The 20,770-nt window shown below is 42.2% G+C and overlaps 1 protein-coding gene across 1 annotated transcript in view; it reads right to left on the minus strand.

The window, feature by feature from the left end:
• Positions 1–20,770, minus strand: part of PARD6G (par-6 family cell polarity regulator gamma) — a 55,926-nt gene that overhangs the window by 34,609 nt on the left and 547 nt on the right. Inside the window, exon 2 of the mRNA XM_026841411.1 lies at positions 19,404–19,683. Within this exon, the coding sequence (XP_026697212.1) occupies positions 19,404–19,683 (280 nt within the window). The remainder of the gene's footprint in view (positions 1–19,403; positions 19,684–20,770) is intronic.

Consider the following 20,770-nt stretch of genomic DNA (forward strand, 5'->3'; position numbering starts at 1 on the left):
TGATCCAAATCAAAACATAAAAGGCAGGCATACCTATCTTCCAATGCCTTTACTGCACACCAGCATCAGACCTATTTTCTTCTCCCTCAATTCATCTGTTTAGGGAAGAGCAGAAGGAAAAGTTTCCTAAGCCTCTTCACCTTCTCACTGCTCACCCCTGGACCTGTCTTTCCTGGGAGTTCAGAGCAAAAAAAGGACACAGCACATTAAATAAAGGCTCCTCCTATGCCAAATTTCTTCTCAGATGCCAGTATGCTAGTTTTATTGATTAATGCATTCCATCACATTTGTCTTTGCACCATGTTTTTCTGTGGTGTTCTCTAGTTTGCCATTGACAAGGCTGGATGAAACTACTGACTTGGAAGAGCAGCTCTTACAGCTACTTCTGAGGTGGCCACCACCATTTGCAGCACCATCTACAAAGTGGCCTGGCAGTGGTAAGGGAGAAAGACAATGCACAGAAAAGTCCATCATACAAGCCAGGTGCTGGGCTGCTGCTGGAGCAAGGAGAGAGCCAGTAGTTGGAAAGCAGCAGCCAGGGCTGCTGGCACAGCAGGCCCAGCTGAGACTACTTACTGGTGGAGTGGGAAAGGTGGCAGCAGCCACTGCTAACTCAAGAGCTCCTCAGCTGAGGAACCTCCCACCAGAAATGGGCATTACCACCATCTTGCACCAGGCTTCTGGGACATCGCTGTGCAGGGCCATAGGACTAGAAAAACTAGGCTGCAGAGTCTGAAAGCACAATTTGGCCCTATATAATAAACTCTCTTAAAAAGAGATTGTAACTTGTGGGATGCTTTGGCAGAGAATGTAAATTCCTCCCCCTCCCCTCTTCATAAGCCTCTAAGAGCTTGAAGCAATAGTCAAAACACTCTCAAGACTTTCAGTGGCTGTCTCAGCTTAAAACAGGACCATATACTTTTTCCCCTCCCACATGCATGTCCTCCCCAGTATTCTGAAGACCCACCTTTGCCAGCATAAAGACAGGCACAGGTTACATTTCTGGCAGCAGGAGGGACAGGCTCCACAAACTACACAGCAGACCTGCAGCAACTCTTCACAGCATGAAAAAGTGCTTGGGAAAGGGGAGAGGAAGGCATAATGGGAATACTGTGCTTTTCTCCAGATTGAAGATACTGTGTGGGAGTGGTTTTGTTCATTTCAAGGGCAAAACCCAATAAATTCTTATTAGCATGCTACTATAATTCAAAGTGTTATGAGCCTCAGTGCAACAGCAATGTGGAAGACATTGCCAAGCAAAGAACCGCTGTAAAAAACCAAACCCACCTGGGTATAAGTGGAAAAACTTCAGCAAGTAACTTTTCCTCCTCTTCAGATAGAGTTTTACCACTGGCATTTAATATCCTCCCTCCATCACCCCAGTCACTGATGCTCTCAAGGCTGATGGCAATTGCCTGCATCATTCTCCCCAGCTGGTTCAGGAAGCAATGACCAGCGTAACTCAGTGCATTCAAAGGGGGGCTGAAATCAAGCTAGGAAAACACTGAGAGTAGCAAAGCCAGACCCCTGTGCTTTCAGGAGGGTTTGCTTCTGTACTCTCAAATGGAAGCCTCCTTCAGTCCTCAGAGTCACTCAGTTTTCAAAAAGGCCACCTCTCCTTTCAGTCCCCATGGCCGTGAGTAACCATCGAAGGACTGAGGTTAGCCTCTGGAAACCACCAATTTTCTTCCTTCCTGTGTAATGCTTGGTGATAGAGCCCATACAGAATTCTAAAGAAAAACCCGACCCTAGAGGGCGTGCATTTGTTCACTGTCACATAGCAACCAGTTCTGGCGCACAGATAACCTGTATTAACACTGCTAAAGAACTTCACACCACATATGCTAGAAAAATTGAGGTGTGGTAAATATCTGGTTTTAATACAGGGAATATCTGGTGCTTGCCACACAATTTCCCTCCTTCACTTCCTCACCCAAAAAGAGGGCATAGGACAGGGGAAAAAAAATAAATACACATAGTCTGTTAGTTTACTCCTGGAGTGCCAAGGGCATTGGCTTTCCCATCCATGGTGGGCTGATGCTCTCCCAGCCGGCTTTGGACACTGGGCACAGGAATTTGAGCTTGGCACCATGCTAACCCAACTATGTGGCTTTGGCTTCGGGAGCAAAACCAGTTCATGTCCAGCCAAGACAGCTAAGAAGAGGCCAAAATGCAACTGCCTGTACCACTGTATGTGCAACTAGGCCCTTAGATACTCATTCTGCTTGTGTTTTCAGGTCAAAGTTTTTTTCTTGGTAACTATGAAAACTAGATGACTTGCAGAAGGGCCTCAGAGGTTGACCACAGGTTCTAGAAGCAAGGGCTTTGCAAATAAAAACACCCATCATTGCCAGAGCTAAATAAAGCAGCTGAAGTTTACCTAGCTAGGAGTCTGTTAACTATAACATACTTTCTCGGGAATCACTGTTTAGTTCTTTGAAGCTATGAGCAACTGCATGCACCACAGTGCTGTCTCCCCAGCCTGGATTGAGGATGTACACTCTGCTACTTTAATTTTCTACTCCCTGAGTTTTTCCTTGAAAGTCTCCACCCCCAAGCACTTGGACTAAATTAAGACAAAAATCAAAGCCATCCGATTATTTATTAAACAAACAGGATACATTTTGTCTTTGGTAGAATTGAGCACTCCTGGTAGCTGTAGACTTTAAACTTTGGGGGGGGGGAGGAAGGAAGCAGTGTTTCACTTTAGGAGAGCACACTGAAAAGTCGTTATTTTATTTAAAAGCCATCTGCCTATAAAATGAAACTGTACAAGCACGTAAGACTTAACAAGCTATAAACAAGCATCAGTAGCAACACACATATTTCAGTGATAATAGTCAGCTTTGATTACATTTCTTTGGACTACTCTTCCCTTCAAACTATTTTCAACTCTCTCAACTCCTGTCAAGCCCATCTCCCACATCTGCCGATTAAAGGAAGAAGCAGAAATTGGAATTAATGGGGGTGCAGGGAGGGAGCTAGTGCGCTTTGTTTCTGTGCCAAAAGCTTCACCAGGATGCAGAGAGGTCTCTAACAAACAGAGGTCAGCAACACGTGCAAATGAAAAAAAGCCACAGTTATGTACATGGAAAAGCATTCCTAAATTTTTCCAGAGAAATTCTGAATACTTTGTTTCCTGTGAGAAAATGAGCATTTGACTAGAGATCTCCTAATCAGGAAACAGACACATCAGGTATTTCTAGAATGCTAATGACTGTACAGAACAGAGCAGGGATTATCTGCTGCCTGCCTCAGCTGACACTAGGGACTCTCAGCATCTGAACTCCCTCCTGCTTTTATTCAAGTCACAATTCGCAGAAAGATCTTTTGCATGAAAACAAAACAATACTCAAAGTCAGTTCCCAAATAGATACAGAAAGCTACATGTGGAGCTACAGGAAAACAGAGCTTAGAAGCCACTTGCATCAGGGATTGTTTTCTTCTGGTTGGGGAAAAAAAAGAAAACATATTCAAGACAAGAATGTGCAATAAAATCAGGTTAAGGAATGTTAGTCACTCCTGGCTTCCCCTCAAAACAGAAGTCAAAGACTTTCTGCCATTCATTCACAAGATGTCTAAACAGTGAGTCTTGCTGAAAGAATACAAAAGAAAAAAAAAAAAAAAGGAGAAAACTGAAGAGTCAAAGGAGGTTGCTCTCCTCAACCTACTAATAAGCTCCCAAAAGTGTTTTTCCTTCATCCATGTGCTAAAAGCCAAAGCAATCCCTGCAGCATCAGCAGGCACTGTGGTCAGGGCTGGGTCCCAGCCAGCCAAGAGTGCAAATACAGTATTAAATGCATTCATACTTTCCCACTGAGACAAAGCCTGAAAAGCCTAACCACTGCTCCATCCTCTGTTGCCTCTTCCCAGTTAAGCCTCCTGATACTGCTCCTAACTAAAAATGTCCCTGACTGCTTCCATACATGTTTACACAAGGAAGAGGCTGAGGGTCATGGGCTGGAACAGCTGAGAAGAACAGGCACATTGCTGCAAACGTGTCTACTCTTCTTCAGATTTGGCTTAGGTACTCAGTGGCTTTGCTGTTGCAAATTGGCATCCATTTACACAAACACCAGTGTGGGTCTCAGAGAAAGGAGGATTGTAATTGAAACCACCAAAAATAACCATTGGCATACAACACTTGTTATTTAGCACAGACCCCCTTCAGCAGTTTTCATGGTCATGATTCAGCAGACACAATGGCAACAATCCAAAATAAGGTCTGTCTCCTTTTTCTGCAAAAGGACCACGGAGCTGCACAGAGCAGTCCAGGATAAGACCTCATGCCCCAAGCTTAACCCATTTACCACCACGCTGCATCCCAACCACAAATACAGTCTAACACAGTTGCAAGACAGAATTTTGCTAAGCCAAAGCCTCTGTGAGGGAGCCCTTTCCCCACAAGCAAAATGGACTTGGGCTGCTGTTCCCAGCAGCTGATGAGTCAGGTAACTTCATTATGAAACACTTGCTTAAGACCAGAGTTGTTATTTAAGGAGTCAGAATCTCACCTGCCTCACAAAGATAATACAGGTACATAAGACAACACACCCAGAAAGTAGCTCCTCTCTTTACCTACAGAAGTGATGTGCTCTGAAGCAGCTTTTCTCTGTTTTAAATGTGTCATGATAGCAATGGAGTTGTTTACTCAACTTCTGCTGAGATAATAAATCTGGACATATAACAGCTCCCGGCAGTTGTAGAAACTAGTGAATGTGCAAAAAAAGTTGTTAGTTTAGAGGGCTGTTTTGGAATTTTTGGTTGTTTTTTTTTTTTTGTTTTTAAGTGAATGAAGATAATTTTAAATTAAAATCCTTCATCTCAGAGGGCCTGGCTGAAAAGGTTACTGAATGACTACATGAGGTGACATTTCTCTACAATTTTTGCCACACAGAGCAGCAGGGAGTAACATATGCCCTAGACTTCTTGTAAATATGTCTCAATTAAAAAAAGGTTGTAAGCCACACAGTTTCAGTCGAAATAAGACTCCCTTCCTTCTTAAATCTGTGCTTAAACTTCAGACAAAAGCATATTTAGCATTTCCAGAGGGACACACACACACAGATGACCAAGAGGAAGATGGCCATGGTTGCAGACTTCCTTTTAAACACTGTCCTTTGCTCTTCAACAGACAAGCACACTGTGTCTGAAGAGAAGCTATTTACTAGCTGCTAATTTACACATCCATTGGGCAAGTGAGCTCCCACAGACCTGCGGGGTTTTGTCTTGCACTGGTTCAGATCCTCTGAGCTATCAGACATTCATATATGAGAACTCAGAATCTTCCAAACCAATCTGGAGGAACAATCCTGCTCCTTTAGAGGATTTGAATTGAACCTGGCACCTCAGCTTTGAATCTCATCATCCTTCAAAGGTCCCAGGCTGCTGCCTATTCAGATTGTCGCTGGTGATTGCCCCCTTGGGAGGGCCAGGAATCAGGGTACAGATGATAAACAGCACAGCATAGCAGCTGCATCATGCTGGTGCATGGAGAAACAGAGAAAATGACAGAGAGGAAAAAAACCTTTTTTTAAAAAAAACAAAAAAAGGTGGAACTGTGCTTTTGACAGTTTTTTTAAATCAAAGTAACCATTGTATATATGGTATATATGTAGATATGTGCTCTGACCAAATTACTCATCATAACTATTTTAAAACCATTAGCTGGCAACTGTTTCCCAGCTGATGTAGATTCCCAGTTGAAGGTGCACTAGACAACACACCCAAACTCTTTAGTTCTTTTTTTTCCTCATTTTATCATTAAAAATAGCTAAGTGACATGGGATCTAAGCATCTTAAGAATATCTAATTTTTTTCATCAAGAAAAGCTCATCAGGACAGTGCAAAAGCTGTTCACCTACCTTTCAGTGGGATAAAGAGGCATATAACTCACCCATTCACAAAAGAAAAAAAATTAAAATGAAAGCTTACTCATCTTTGCTGTTGGGAAAGTGAAATTCCACAAGTTGCAAAAGCTCACATATTTTATCATGGAAAGGATTACAGTATTCAGGAGTGGCTAGTGGCAGTGACTGTGCCACCATGTTGGCAGACACGCCACTTGTGTGAACTAGTAGCTTGCTAATCATCAGCCTCCCCCCTCTGTTTCCAAAAGAAACAGCATTCTGAACACTGAAAAGCTCCCCATAGCAGCACTACAATGCAAGCAAATTCACAGGCTGTATTTCAGTAGCTATATTGTTCCACACCTTACAGCAGAACTTGTCTTATTTTACTGACATCCAAAATGCCAAGAATTGATGTTGAGATTTAGATAAATGTATCAACTATAGATAAATATTACATGCCACCACTGTTTCTTCCAAGTGCCAGTATTCTTAGTGCCATTGACACAGATAAAAAGCTTGAACCATATTCTGTATTTTACTACCCAAATTCAACAACCAGCTTCTTGTGATGTCCTCCCTGGTAGGGTGTCTCCAAAAGCCATTTAGCCAGACAGCAAGGTATCAGCTCCTTAGGCCTCTCAGACTGCTGTTCGGAACAGCTCCTGTTTCTGCACATCATTTTCAAGCCAGATGGTTGCGAACACTAAGTGCTATAAAGAAATAGTTAAGCTGATTATTTGTTTTAAAATTATTCATGTTTTAACTACATAAGAAAAAGTCTTGAAGCAAAAGATCTAGGAAGCGAGGTTTTGCAGACAAAGTATGTGAATTTGGAACCCAAGTCCTTACTGAATTCTTTTCTTAAAACCAGTGAGATTTTGCCAGTTTCTTTTCTACTTCGTTCCCCATCTTTCCCATAGATGTTTATAATTTCCTGTGCATTCTTGCTTCCTCTGCTTTTTGAATTGTACCAAAACTTTGTGGATAGGTAGATTCTGGAAGAAACCTCAATTATATGAGGACTGCAATCTCAGAATCATTAGACCCCTTACTGCAAGCTAATAAAGCAGCCGACTGCACAGTTGCTGGTTACATGTAATGAGAGCCCAAAGAGACTCAAACTGCATCTGCACAGGGACAAGACTTCCCCTTTGATCCTGAACACTGCCATCGTGCTCTGCGCTAAAGTCCAGTTTCTGCTCTTCACGCATTGGATCAGCTCGCAAAGCCCATCCATGTCCACTGTAGCCAGTCACCACATTCAAGAGGAGAGGGATTCATTCACTGCATTGAATAACAAAGATTCCTGGTTCATTTTAGGATGTGTGAAAGCTAGTAACATAAGCAAATCTTACATTTCCCTTGAAACAGTATAAACACTTAAAAGAGTCAGGAACCATTTCTCAGCAAGAACCAAATCTGAGTAACAGACCCCACAGCTGCATGGCAGAGAGCGTGAACACGCTCTGCTCTTAAAGTCACACCAGTCCACAAGAGCCGACATAGCCCCGTCATGCCAGAGGATAGGAGGCTATGCCAGTCTCTGCGCACTTTACAGACAGGGGACTGCAGCATGCTGCCTTTACAAACATTTGGACCTCAGCACAACCCAAAATACCTCTAACGGCATTCGCCCCACAGTGATTCCTCCTCAGCAGGGATGCAACTTCTTGTTATTTCTGTGTGCAAGCAGCTACCCAGCAATACATGCTGCTGACAGTGACATGCCCTGCAGTACTGCCAGGAGGTCTTTAAGGTAAGGAGGCCTAGTTTGCTGGAATTGCTTGGTCTACACCAGTTGCAAGTGAGCCACCATGGAGGAGTACCATTCAGCAAGTGCTAGCCAGAAACCCAGACAACCACATCTACACTAGCAGGGAAATCACTTCCACTCACGGCTGCCACTGCACATACAGAAGTATCTTCTTCACATTCCTCTTTCAGCTTTTCTGCACATCCACATGGAATTCAAGTGGTCTGAGACAGAGGCAATAATGTTTCTGAAGACAGATGGAGCTAGTGGCTCTGATTTTCCAAGATAAGCACAACACACCCATAAACCAGACCAACAAGACTCAAGAGCTTGCTACCCACATGCTGCATGACACCCATCAGGGTAGAAAGACACCTGCACCACACTCTGCAGCTCCAGCACTTCCTCATGATGCAACATGGCTCTGAGAACTCAGGATACAGCTGGTGAGAGGAAGGGTGTGGGACACAGTCACCACTTACCAACTGAACTGGGACCAAATAAGGTACAGAGGTGAAATAAACCATGCAGGGGAATAAGCCAGACTAAGTCTAGCCTTACTTCAGGCACCCAGAGATAGGACAAGCTTGTTGAGGACAAGCTAGTTGCAGGGATGCTTTCCACGTGATCTGCTGTTCAACACTGGTGAAGCCCACTGCAAGACAAGGCTTTGTGCATACCTCCAACACGACCCATCCTCTTGTTCGCCACCACTATGCACTTCCCAGAGCTGATGCAGATGACACGTACCCTCACTGAGGGTCATGTGAGCATAGGAAGCCAAGTTTGTTGCAGCAAGCTGTTTCCTGTGATCTGCAACCCCTGAGCTGGCTCCTGTGGCCAGCCGCTTCTGGGAATGTTTCAGGGAGGGGAGATGTGTTTTGAGGTACTGCCAAGCCGCTTTGCCCACAGCGGCACATATTAAAATTATGACAGCTATTCAGTCTGCAGCTTCTCACAGCGCTCCCCCTCTCCTCTCCATCCCCTCTGGATGACATGGGATGCCTGAGATTGAGTTTAAATACCCACCCCTACCCTAGAATGCCCTGCAGTGACTGTACAACAGTGGTGTACAGAAATGAACAACCTCTAACACAGAGCCTGTATTACAACCCACAGGTACCATACTTCTTTGCTGCATCCTATGTCCCCTGTAAGGTCACTGGAAAACTGTGTGTGTGGCAGGGGGAAGTGTGCTATGGTATGGTAACCAAATAGATCAAGGAAAGAGACATTAAATTCCACTTAAATGAAATACAACACAGGTCAGTGCTCTTCTAGGGGGCAGGCTGAGAGAATCAGCAGGGCAGCCTGCAGACACAGCTATTCAATTCCTCTCTTTCAGTGCAAAAAATGTTAACGCACCAAACTCTACACCTGTGACAAGAGCAGCCTGTGAAGTCAGCCAAAAAAACAGGGATGGGGAAATTCTGCAATACTCTCACCACCACCTTTGCATCCACAAGCAAAAGACAAGAACAGAAGACTGAAGTTAAACAAAAAAGTTTCCTGTTTTTCATAGTCATGGCCCAGTGCAAGCACAGATACCTTCACAAGGTCAGAAAGGCACCAGCCACACAATTACTGAAATCAACTAAAAAGAAAAAAAAAAAAATCTAATGTGCCTCTGGGCTTGGCCTATTTACACAAGAAGAGGTGTCAGCCAGATCTAGTGAAAATCATGACCAGAATTAGCATTTTCGGTCACCCTTGCAAATGCTAACCTCACTAGCAAATCAGTAGCAGCACTATTTGGTCTCAACTACTGTCTGTCCAGGTGAAATCCTTGGGATACAACCATTCAGGTACAACAAGCTGATAAATGAAGACACCATGTGATTACCCACATGGAAAAGTAACTCTCTCAAAGGAGCCTAATGGATGAAGAAGCAACTTTTCAACCACAGCACTGTAGGACCCAAGCTCAGTTTAATACTGCAAACAAGGATCTCACATTTTGTGAGAGGTACAGGTAAAAGCCACCACGAAGAGGTCATCTGTAGCTTTATAGACAATTCAGTCTTGAGGAGAGATCCTTGTACCAGGGCTTGATGCATAAATAGTGTCTCCCTGTATGCTACCCTCGTCTCTCTCTAATACTCAGGCAGAAGTTTTAAAAGCAACGAGTACATTGCACAAGTATGTAGTGCCCTTTTAAGTGACTGAGGAGTAATGCAGGCAAAGCAGACATTGTCACCCTTCCTGCTATTGATACTTTATCTTATGTAAGAATTGCTTTGACACAAAATTTTTAAAACGCCTTGTTGCATACTGTACTCCAAATGTGCTATATACTTTTGTTTTTCCCCTCTACAAAGGATGAGGCATGTTAGAATTGCTGCTGCAAGGAATGCAAGCTTAAGGAACTCAATTTTTTCTTGTTGCTAGCCCCAAAGACACTACCCCTGGACTTATTTATGGGTTCTATTATAAAGCATTAATTTATTCCTTCAGATTCTTGCAGTTTGGGGCAAATTCCTTCTGAAACTCTACAGTTTTCTGGTTAACACAGTGTGTTTTTTCTCCCCTTTACTCATGCCAGCTGCATTTAAAACTAGACCTTAGTAAGTACCTGAAAAAAAATGTAAAGATTGCATTATTTGGTAAACAAAAATCACTGCATCTGCTGGAAACATACTATTAAAACTAACTACTAGAACTTCCACATTGCTTGGCAGAATAAAAACAAAGCAGGCTAATAAAGCGAACAAACCTACTGCCATCAGTGTGCAACCATAACTAACAGACCTCCTCTTATCATTACTCGGTGGGGAGGAGAACAGCTTTAGGTCTTTTCAAATCCTCAGCTGGTACCTCAACTTTAAAGAAAACAGTCGTGTTCACCTAGGAGGAGACACTGTCTTGGAGCTTGCTGCTCCCAGCAGCTGGGTAGCCTTGCAGTGCCCTCACCATGCAAAGCCAGTGCCTTCCACCAACTCTGACGGATTCCAGCTCTCTAACTTCCACAGACACCAGGCAGTACATAAATTCAAATTAAGTAAGTGTTCTCATTCAAAGTTTCACAACATTTACTTTTTAAGAATTCTCAACTCCTCTATTAGGGATAATCAGAGAAGAAAACTAATTGGTCTAAGACCCACAGTAACAGGCAGTTTTTCCTCACTAATTGCTACTTCCATACCTGCTCCACCCCACTGATGCCAATGTTCTCTAAGCCACCTTCTAATGCTTGGAGTAAAACAGGCACCAGCACCTGTGCGCTTCCACCTAGCACACTCTTCCTGACTGGTGAGTGACAACCCTGCAGAGCAATTAAAAAGCTAAAGCAAGGAGTAGGAAGCCGAGAGCTGAAACGAATAAAAGGAAATAAATGGCAGAAATAAGAAGAGAAAAAAAAAGCAAGAAAATTGGGGGGGGGAGGGGCAGATAAGTGGTGTAAAAGTTGTTCATATGAACTTGTTAGAGGTTACTTAATGTCAGCATATGGCAGGGGACTGAAGCACAAGAACAACAGTAAAGTTTTCTAGGTTAATAGTTTCCTTAATATTCCCACAGGACTCTTTGCTACTCTAAACATAGCACAGAGGAAAAAATAAGATTCAAATAGATCACCATTATGGGGCAGATTCAAGAAAGAGATCTTTCAACCTCCCCTAAACTGCTTTCTCTTAGCACTGAAAAACATCCAGAGTTCTTGCTCAGTATTAATGTTGACACTCATATTTAAATTTGGAATGTGTAATCCCAACAACACGGGCAGTCTGAAGACAAAAGAGGAGCTTTCAGTTGCTTAAAAAAAAAATGTTTGAGTTATATTTCAAGTTAATTTTTCAATGCCTACTACAAACACCTAGTAGAAATGTCCTTCACTGCATGGTTGCTTTCGGTGCAAGAGTCTACTGATTAAGTTGTCGTAAGACCTTTAGTATACTTAAGAAGTTTAGAGTACTTCAGAAATTTAGCAGGAAGCCTATTCCTGAAGGCCTGAATCTTGAGTTAATGTTTCTATTTGCATTGTGCTATCTACCCTCCCTCACTACATGAAAGCTCATTTGAGCTTGTGAGGTCTCTTCAGGTAAAATCTGGTGTCAAAGAAGAGACTGTCAAGTGTATTTTGTTATTATCTACACATTGTTTCCATCACTTACAGACAGGAAATGACAACTAGGCACACAGGAAAAAAACCTGAGCCATGAGCAGGAAACAGAATCTCTTATTTTGACTACTAAGGTAAGGAAAGATAAATAGTGGAAAATTCCCCTTATAGAGACCTTAACAGAGGTGGATCATTTGACAAGTCCTCCTCACTAATGTTTTCATACAGACAAGCCACCTGTTAGAGCAGCTTCACTATCTTAAATAAAAAGGGTCAGACCAAGGAAGAAAACATTAAATAGTTTTACTTGAGACTGTCTTTAAGTAGACATAATTGGAGGGTTCTTCTATTTTGCTTTTAAGTACTGTCAGAGCAGCAGTCAACTGTAAGACAATAAACAGGAGTTGAGGGACAGAAAAAGGTGTTTATTTGCTTGTTCTTATGTGGGTTAGGAGCTAAACCTAAGCATGGAGTTGAGTAGACATTCCTATTAAAGGCTGCATAAATTCCCATGGTAAACAATTTTCTTTGGTCTAAATTCAGCAGAACATGGGGTGCTGGTACCAGCTCAATGCAATTTTGAAGCAGCATCAACTGTTAAATTCTATTTTTATTATTAATATATTTGGTTATGTGTAGTTACTACTAAGTTATTAAACTTTGAAACTGAAACCAAATCCCATGTAGCTTTAACACAGAAGCAGAACAAACGTTTGCTGTCAGGGACAGAACAGCAGCAGCAGCATTTTTGCCAGGCTTCTGATCCGTGTTTACTGTACACTGCAACTACTAATGTTTATGCAGCGCATATTTCTGCAACAGTTCCCACTATCTGTTACTGACCAACTCCACAGAGCCTATCTGTAGGCTATGCTATTTCCACCTGCTTTCCCCTCCTTTCACTGAAAATTCTTGCTTACCAGCTGTCTGGTTGCAATTAAAGTAACTGGTGATGAAAATCAAGTATCCTAATACTCTAAAAATTGAGTTTTCAAGGAGAGAAGCAGGCTCCTACTGGCTCTGCTCAGCCACCAGGTATCACTAACCATGCCATCAACAAAATTCAAGGCTGGTTTGTGTTTATGTCTGACAAGCCAGATAAAACATAATGCTTTTAAAGATAATAAAGTAGTTGAAAAAATAATGATTACCCAGTCTCACCATTTGCACATGAAAGGTGGAGCAGAGAAGTTACAGTAATTTGTTGCCAGGCTCCACTGGAACAAACAGCTGCATTTTACTTATCTTTAGATATCAAAGAACTTGAGTGGGACAAAGATCACTCAGCTTGACAAGCATTCAAAGACCCCTCCAGCTCCAAACCAGAGATGTTTCTGAGGAAAATCATGAAAGGATTTAAACTTAAGCCTAGCAGCAATTCCTATTATACTAGCATGAAACCTAGCACCATCCTCTCTGATCTTGTCAAACCTAAGACAAGATGCTTTGCCTCCTTTCCCAATTCAGTGGCCTTGCACATTTCCAAAGGCTACAAGCAGAGAGGTTCTTTCTCCCAGGAAACAATCAGCTGCATGGCAGTATCAAACTGCTTTAAATCTGATGTGGTCCTGCCCATTCCATGCAAGCTCCTCACTCAACTAGTTTTCTGCCAAAGAGCTGTCTCAGCTCAGACACTGGGTCACACCAGTGCCAGGACAGAGGAAAGACAGTCTGACCAAGAGCAGACCGCATCCTCCAGTGCGACAACGAGCTACACCTACGTCCAGCGAGCTGCTTCTCCCCGCGCCCGCCCCTCCTCTTATACCAGAGCAGATAAACTGAAGACCTCAAGTCACCTTCTCTGCACCCTTAATTTATTCCCTCAGACTCATGTAAGACCATCGTGAATATCTGTGCAGCTCAACCAAAAGCAAGACCAGAAGTGATTCAGTATTTTCTCTCAACGTGTGCTGCAGCCTCCTTTATTATTTAATATATCAGATGCCTTTAACAAAAGTGGTAAAATCACATTGATCACGTTTGGAAATACAACAGTTTGAAAAGGTGAAGTCAATGCCTGTGCTGTAAAATAAACAGGAAAGTTACTGAAGAACCAAAAAGAAGATGCAAAAGACTTCAAGAGTTTTCCAACTATACCCACTCTAGAAGGCTGAGCATAAAGTTAAAGGGTTTAGGTAGCTGGAAATAGGTTTCATTTTAGTTGCTGCCTCAAAGCCAGTTTTTGTGTTTAACACATGTGGTTAGACAGCCAACCACCATTCCTGGGGATTATCTGCTTAGAGTATGAAAGACAATAAAACAACCCACCATCGGTTTTTCAGTCAGACCTAGGCATGATTCCCATTAGCACATTTTTATTTTAAAACTGAGTGTGATTGCTCTGATTCTATAATGCAGGAAAGCTAAGCACAGATGTTGGTACTTTGAGCAGAACAGAACTTTGCCAGGTAAATAACAAATTGCAGTTACAAACCACTTCTGAACATACAGAAACATGCTGCATGGCACAGCAGTTTAAGTACATTAGTCACTGCATGCTGTTGAACAAAAACAGTATCATCCAATCTTTCATTTAATGTAAATTAAACCAAGCCAAATCCAAAACCCAATCAGGTAAATGCACATTTTTCCTTGTTGATTTTGGATCAAGCTTTAAGTGAGAACTGATGGTAGACAGCAGCTCTAACTGCTCAAGGAGAAAAGAAGTGACTGGTATCCAGTACTGGTTTACTGTTACAGTAACAGACTACTCAGCTATAACTAAAAAATAAAAGACATAGCCAAGTTTCTGAAGATGGTACTTAATGGCTTTTTACACACTATCAGTTTTCTAGATGGCAAAATGCAAGACAATACAGGTATCAGAAGACATCAGCCTTCTCCAAGTTCAGGCCACCTCAATTAACAGCTGCAGTTCATTTGTGGCATTTTTTTAGGGTTATTCGCTCTTAGAATGCTCTTCAGCTTCTTCATATTTTTTTGCCCTTTACATTCCCGCAAGAAGTGTGATATTTGATAAAGTTATGCTGAAATACAGATCCAGCTTCTGACACTCCAGCACTTACCACTTAAACTATTAGAAAGCTTTAAAATTAATTTTACGATGGGAAGATTGAATTTCATCTAGAATCTGCTTTAGGATTGACAAAGTGCCCCCACATTCATTAAATCACTGTTATTCTTATGGAAGTTAGTTAAGAGCAGTAGTAATACACCTGCCGATTTACAGGAACAGCAGCTGCACTCATGCAACAGCCACATGCACAATCACAGTCCCTGCTGACACTCTCTATGTCTTGTCAAGACTGTCTGAATATTTAAGTAAGTTTCTTATTTCTCCAAACCCCAAGTCCTTCAAGTTTTCCTTGAGAATTGCTCTGCTGAGGGATATGTTTTCATCAACACTACAGGTTTACAGGAACAAGGCCATTCGCTGGAACTCAGGCAAAGGAAGCAGAGGTCCAAAACCTCAAACCACCATCAGGACACACCTCCTTTTGTGATGGGGACAAAACAAAAAGGCTTCTCAGAAGAGTTCATTTGACCTCAGTCTGGGATCAAGATGAGGCCTGGCAGGCTGCTCAGAATCTCTCTCATCTCCTTTGCTACTTGAGCTACAGCAGATTTTGTTACTGCCCATGTAAACTCTATAAACCCTGAAGAGTTGTAGGAATTGAAGGTCTGGTCATAAGCAGCCTCCATCACTTCTCCCAGAATCAGAATCATTAGTCTGGATTTACAGTGGTGTGCTCAGTTAGAATTACAGCCAAATATCACTCCATTCACTATGCTCCCTGTACTTCATCTTGGTCCTGGATCTACCTCTTTTCCCTGGAAAAATGCTGCACAGAGTATTTACAGAGTGATCAGCGTATTCATTTTGCAACACTTCCCTGAGTTTCTGAACTTCCTAGGTTAAACACACCATAGTAGGAAACCCAAGCAAAAGAGGAAAATTCTTGAAGTCTCTGTTACCTGGTAGACCTCCACTTAGATCCTTATACCCTGCTTACAAAGTGCAAGGAGTTGTTTCAGGCAGGCTTACAATGAAGAAGTCATTATAATTCTTGCTATTTATTCCATTCTATTTAAAAGCTTCCAATACAGCCTGGCTTGAACACATACGCTGCCGCAGGGAGACAGGCATTGAAGAAATATTTGATAATAGTATCATTCCATTTAATCATACAAGAAAAACTGTAATGCATTCACAGTATGTATACTAAGTCCTTTCAGTCTTTCTGTTCTTTGTTCCTGCTTGAATTCACAGCTTACATTTAAATATTTTTGCAGCATTCAAGAGATTGTCTCAAGTACTGTAGTTTAAATCAAACACAGAACAAACGAAGTCTTGAAAAAATGATGACCAACTGCATCATCAGATAAGCTCTTCCTTCATGCAGGTCTTGGCTAGAGTACAAGAGTTCAGTTATTATGGAGCAAGTCAAACACATCCATAATTCCTTGCATTGTTCTAGGGTCTTTGGGACATCCGTCCCTTCCCCAGCAGCAGGCACCTTCCACAGAGTTCTGGGTATATCTGATATCAGTTACAGCCATGTGAATAAGTTCTTGGGCCCAAAGCATCAGCTGATATAAATCACTACTGTGCTAATGAAGTCAAAAGAGCCACATCAGTTTACAACACAGAACACAACCCATACTTGCAGCCTGGGAAAGCAAGTCAAAGGAAAACTGCCTTTTCTTTTTATAGCCTGGTTCTCTAATTAGGATTTTTGTCTGCACTGTAATTTTGTACTGGAGAGAGAAAAAAAAACAAAAAGAGCACTACATACTTTCAGCAGATGGACCACTATGAGCTATAAAAACTTGTCACAGCCGAGTTTACTCAAACATAACCTGCAAACGTCTCAGAGCCTTCAGGACCCCAAAAACTATGAACAGTAATTGCTTCAAGCACACTGGGAATGGCAATTCAAGTCTTTTCATAAAAAGGCTAGCTAATAAGCACTGACATTCCCTGCATGGGGAGGGAACGGCTACTGTGATCCTGAAAAGTCTGAGGCTCAGGAGACTTGAACAAAAAGGAGGAAGTGGAATAAAACAGCCATCCCACACCCGGTCACCAATCTGGCATGTAAAAGTCCAAGCAGCACACATATGGCTTCCCTCTGGGGACAAGCGAGAGAAGTGCTTTTGAACTGAAAAAGTGCAAGACTAAGCTCAGGTGAAAAACAACTAGGCAAACAAAGATCAAACTAGTAAATTATCGCTTGATTATTGTGAAAAAAGTAAGCTACCTATTTTGCCACTCTGGGAACAAATAGCTAAGCTGTTTTAACATGACTGTGTAATTCACTCGGGAAGAGAAAGAATAACCCAGCTATAAACTGGGAAAACAGATGATAAATGCGGTTGGAAAACAGCTTGCTCTGCTAGAAAAAAGACCTGAACTTCAACTATTCAGTCCTTCCATGCCTGCCCAATTCTGCCCAGCTCTCTCAAACCCTCCCTCCTCTACAACACTATGAGAACAACCTTTGGCATCTAACTCCTGGCACTTCTCCCACTGAAGGGACCCCTGATCCAACAGGCTAGGGAGCTCATGCCATGCAGTCTCCTTCAAAGTCACAGAGAAGGACTGGCCTTGTATTTTACTAGCATCCCTGTCAGCTTAATTTTCCATCTCTTAAGTCAGGGTGTGAACTGAAGCACTGCAAGCACACCACGTTCCCCTGGATGGCACAATGATTTCTTCGTGCTAGTCACCTTGTTCTCTAGTGCAAGTCTCCAACAGAAGGACTAGCATTGCTCCATCACCCCAATCTGAAGACTGGGAAAACAGCAGGGGAGCAAAAGACTAGGCCAACAAGATTTCAGTAACTCATTATTGTTGAAGGGAACAACTTCTAGAGACTTCTCAGAAAAGGAAATGGACATGATTGTTTGGAAGCATTCACAAGTATGAATCTCAAATTTTAACCTCAGGAGTCTCTTATTAAAAGTGCTATTAATCAAAAGGATGGGCCAGAATTTACCGTTTCCTTCAGCTTTACAGAGGGAGTGCAGGAGAATGTGTGTCGTGAAAGCTTTCAGGCCTTGCCACACTGAGGTGGCATGGGCTTGTCTTCCCTCTTGCACGAGCTTCCTTATGTGTCAGCATGATTTCTTCTGCTGACCAACAGGTAAAAGAAAAGCTTTTTTAAAAGGAAATACTGCACTTTTCCCTTAAGGTTACAAGGTACAAGCCTCCACAACTAGCATACTTCTACTGAAGAGGAGGGAGAATTTTTTTTCCACATGTAGTCAACAGTTCTCTCTCATTTGCCTACTTCTGCAATCAGCATTTTGGTGACAACCCCCCTCCAATGCAGAGTTAGGGATACTCAGTGGCTTCAGCAGTCTGCCCAAGCAGAGCAAGGACAGCTGCATTTGAACAGGATTGATCAGAGACATGAATAAACTCGAACTGATGCAGGCATGACAAAGTCATGCAAGTGATTTCTCATGACCTGACCCACCATGAACATTCACAAGCTCTAACAGGCACTGCAGGAAGGAGACTCAATAGGACTGGTCATCCACCTCTGTGTTTTCTGCACAAGAAGGGAGAGCTAGCTACCCAAGTCCTCTTCCACAGACATTTCCATTCATCTGACAGACACACAAACAAAACAAACTGTCCTAGACCCTCTTCTCCATTGCCTCCTTGAGCACTTAGTCCCAGATAAAAGAAGGCAGCAGACAACATAGTCTGAATGAGTAGGGCCAAACAGCCCTGGATGTATCTGACAACATCGAATCAAACCACACACTATACCACCAGCTCATACCAACCAGCAGCCTGGAGCCTCCTGCTAAATCTTTATCAGTGCAAATGCCCACACAGCAGAGAGCCCAGGCCCAAAAAGCTACATGACTGCTCAAAGTCTCAGATCAAGTCTCATTTCTGACTGCTACTGACAAGATTTTAATTCCAAAAGCCCTGTGCTATAAATCACTACATGACTGAAAAATATCTGTGGAGGTAGCATTAACACAGTGTTAGGTTCCCCTGGGATTTAGGGAGTGCTGCAAAGAAGACAACTTGTTATAAAAACCAACTCTCACCTGAAGTTAACTGCCAAACATGGTCGTTAAGGAGAAAGTTTCAGACATCTGCAATAAAATCTTGACAAGACCAACACACAGCCACTTAAACCTGTTGTCATCTTGATACTTGGGCAATTATGCCCAAGGTTTGCTTGATGATTCAAAATGGGAAGATTTAACACTCCTTGGTGTAAGGACAGAGGGAAGAATCATCATTTGTTTGTCTGCCAGGTCAACATAGTCAAGCAAGACTTCCTTTGTAACAGCTTTTTTTTTTTAGTAACTATGTATCTGTGTGCATTCACACACTATGCAGCTATGAACCATCTGGGTATGACACTGACTATCAAGATGGATAGGTAAGATTTTAAAACATGAAGTAGTAGTACGAGGATCCCCCTCCCTCCAACAAGTGGAGTGGTGCAGCTGGCCTGCTGAAGTGATGACACAGTACCAGCAGCAAGAGGTACTCTCCTCTTAGAAAAGAAGGGCCATATGGTGATTCTCAGTATGTCATCCTTCAAACACTTTACAGGCAGCAGTGCAGTCTCTCCACCTACCCTGAAGCCATGCCATTCCTGCAAGTTGTAATGAAGTGCCTGAGAGGAGAAGAGAGAGGGCTCCTAGGTCCCTCTTACATCATTTCAGCCTTTAAATGGGGGCCATAAATCCATTCTTCACCTTGCCCCAGCACATTCTGAGGCATCAAAATTAAATCACATCTTACCTTGTCTTTGTATAAAAACCCTGAGCAGTGGATGAGCACTTGAAACAGCCTTGAAGAAGTTGTCATCGTTATTAATAGGGAGAAGATCTCCATGCACATCAGCATATCCGATCATCACTTCCAGATTGGCTATGTGATGAATGTGAAGAATTAGTTTGTAGAAGTCTTCAAACTTTCCTGGCTTGTAGCGATCCAGGGAGAACCTTCTGAATTCTGCCCCAAACTGCAAGAGAAAAACAGAGTGTCTGCTGTCAAATGTCACCACAGCCCAATGCTCAAGCTTGGCATTTGAATGTGGCGTACATCACCCCTCTCTTTCTACGATGAGTTTAGTAACATATAGGTGCTTTCAAGTCTACAAATGGCCTTTTAGGTGCTCACATTAGAACATAACCATGGCTACCAAGACACCACCCTGCTTGACAAGAGACATGCTCAAGTGTGCCACCTTAAAAGAAAGTGTATTTTTTAGATATTAAGTTTTCATTAAATCCTCTAGAGGATAATTGCATTTGTAGGAATTTACTTTGAAGCTCCATCATTTATTATCATCATCATCATCTCAGGCATCCACAGAACCATTTTCTCTGAAGCAGAAGTGCTCACTCTACAGCTTTCAAAAGAAGTTACTCAGCTATTCAAACAACCTTATAAAAATTCTTTGCACGTTTCCCATCAATACCACTGGGATCCCAACCACAAGACCTTTAAAGAAGTGTGGTATGCGAGCGCACAGCTTGTTAATAGGAAATACACTCACTCTACATGCCCCCTGAATTTCCTGGTAATCCATACAGGAGGAGGAAAGTTCTTATTCTGAGTTAGTTTTTAATTTTTCTGTCACTCCGCTGGTTTTTATTTTTGAAGCTTTACAGACCAGAAAGTGGCTGTTAAAAAAAAAAAAAAAGGGGGGGGGGCAGGGCCTAGGGGGTGATTTGGCACAAGACAATTGAAAATGTTGTAAATACATTAAGGTAGTTAAAGTTGGAAAATGATTGAGAAAAAGATTTCAACAGACCTTATTTCTGATATGAGAAACCAAATATGCTATTAAGAACAGGTGGAAAAACAATAGATTCTCTAATCAATGAAACAAAGAGTGAAAACAAGCATCTGGTTAAACTAAGTAGCTTAAATCATCTTTCTGGTACATTTAGTTTCATAACCCAGATTGTATAGAACTAGTAAACTACTGTTCATCAACTGAACCTCTAAAACCATGCTAATTCACTCCTGAAAGCATGGAACCACATCTACAAATCCAAAACCAAAGAAGGCTGTGACTAGGATGTCATGGAAGTTCTCATTTGCAAATTCAGTCAATACCAAGGCAAGAAAGCAAAGACAAAAAGCTAACAAGCAAACAA

Source organism: Athene cunicularia (assembly GCF_003259725.1).
Source record: "Athene cunicularia isolate RWA chromosome 2 unlocalized genomic scaffold, athCun1 chr2_part1, whole genome shotgun sequence".
Lineage (NCBI taxonomy): Eukaryota > Metazoa > Chordata > Aves > Strigiformes > Strigidae > Athene > Athene cunicularia.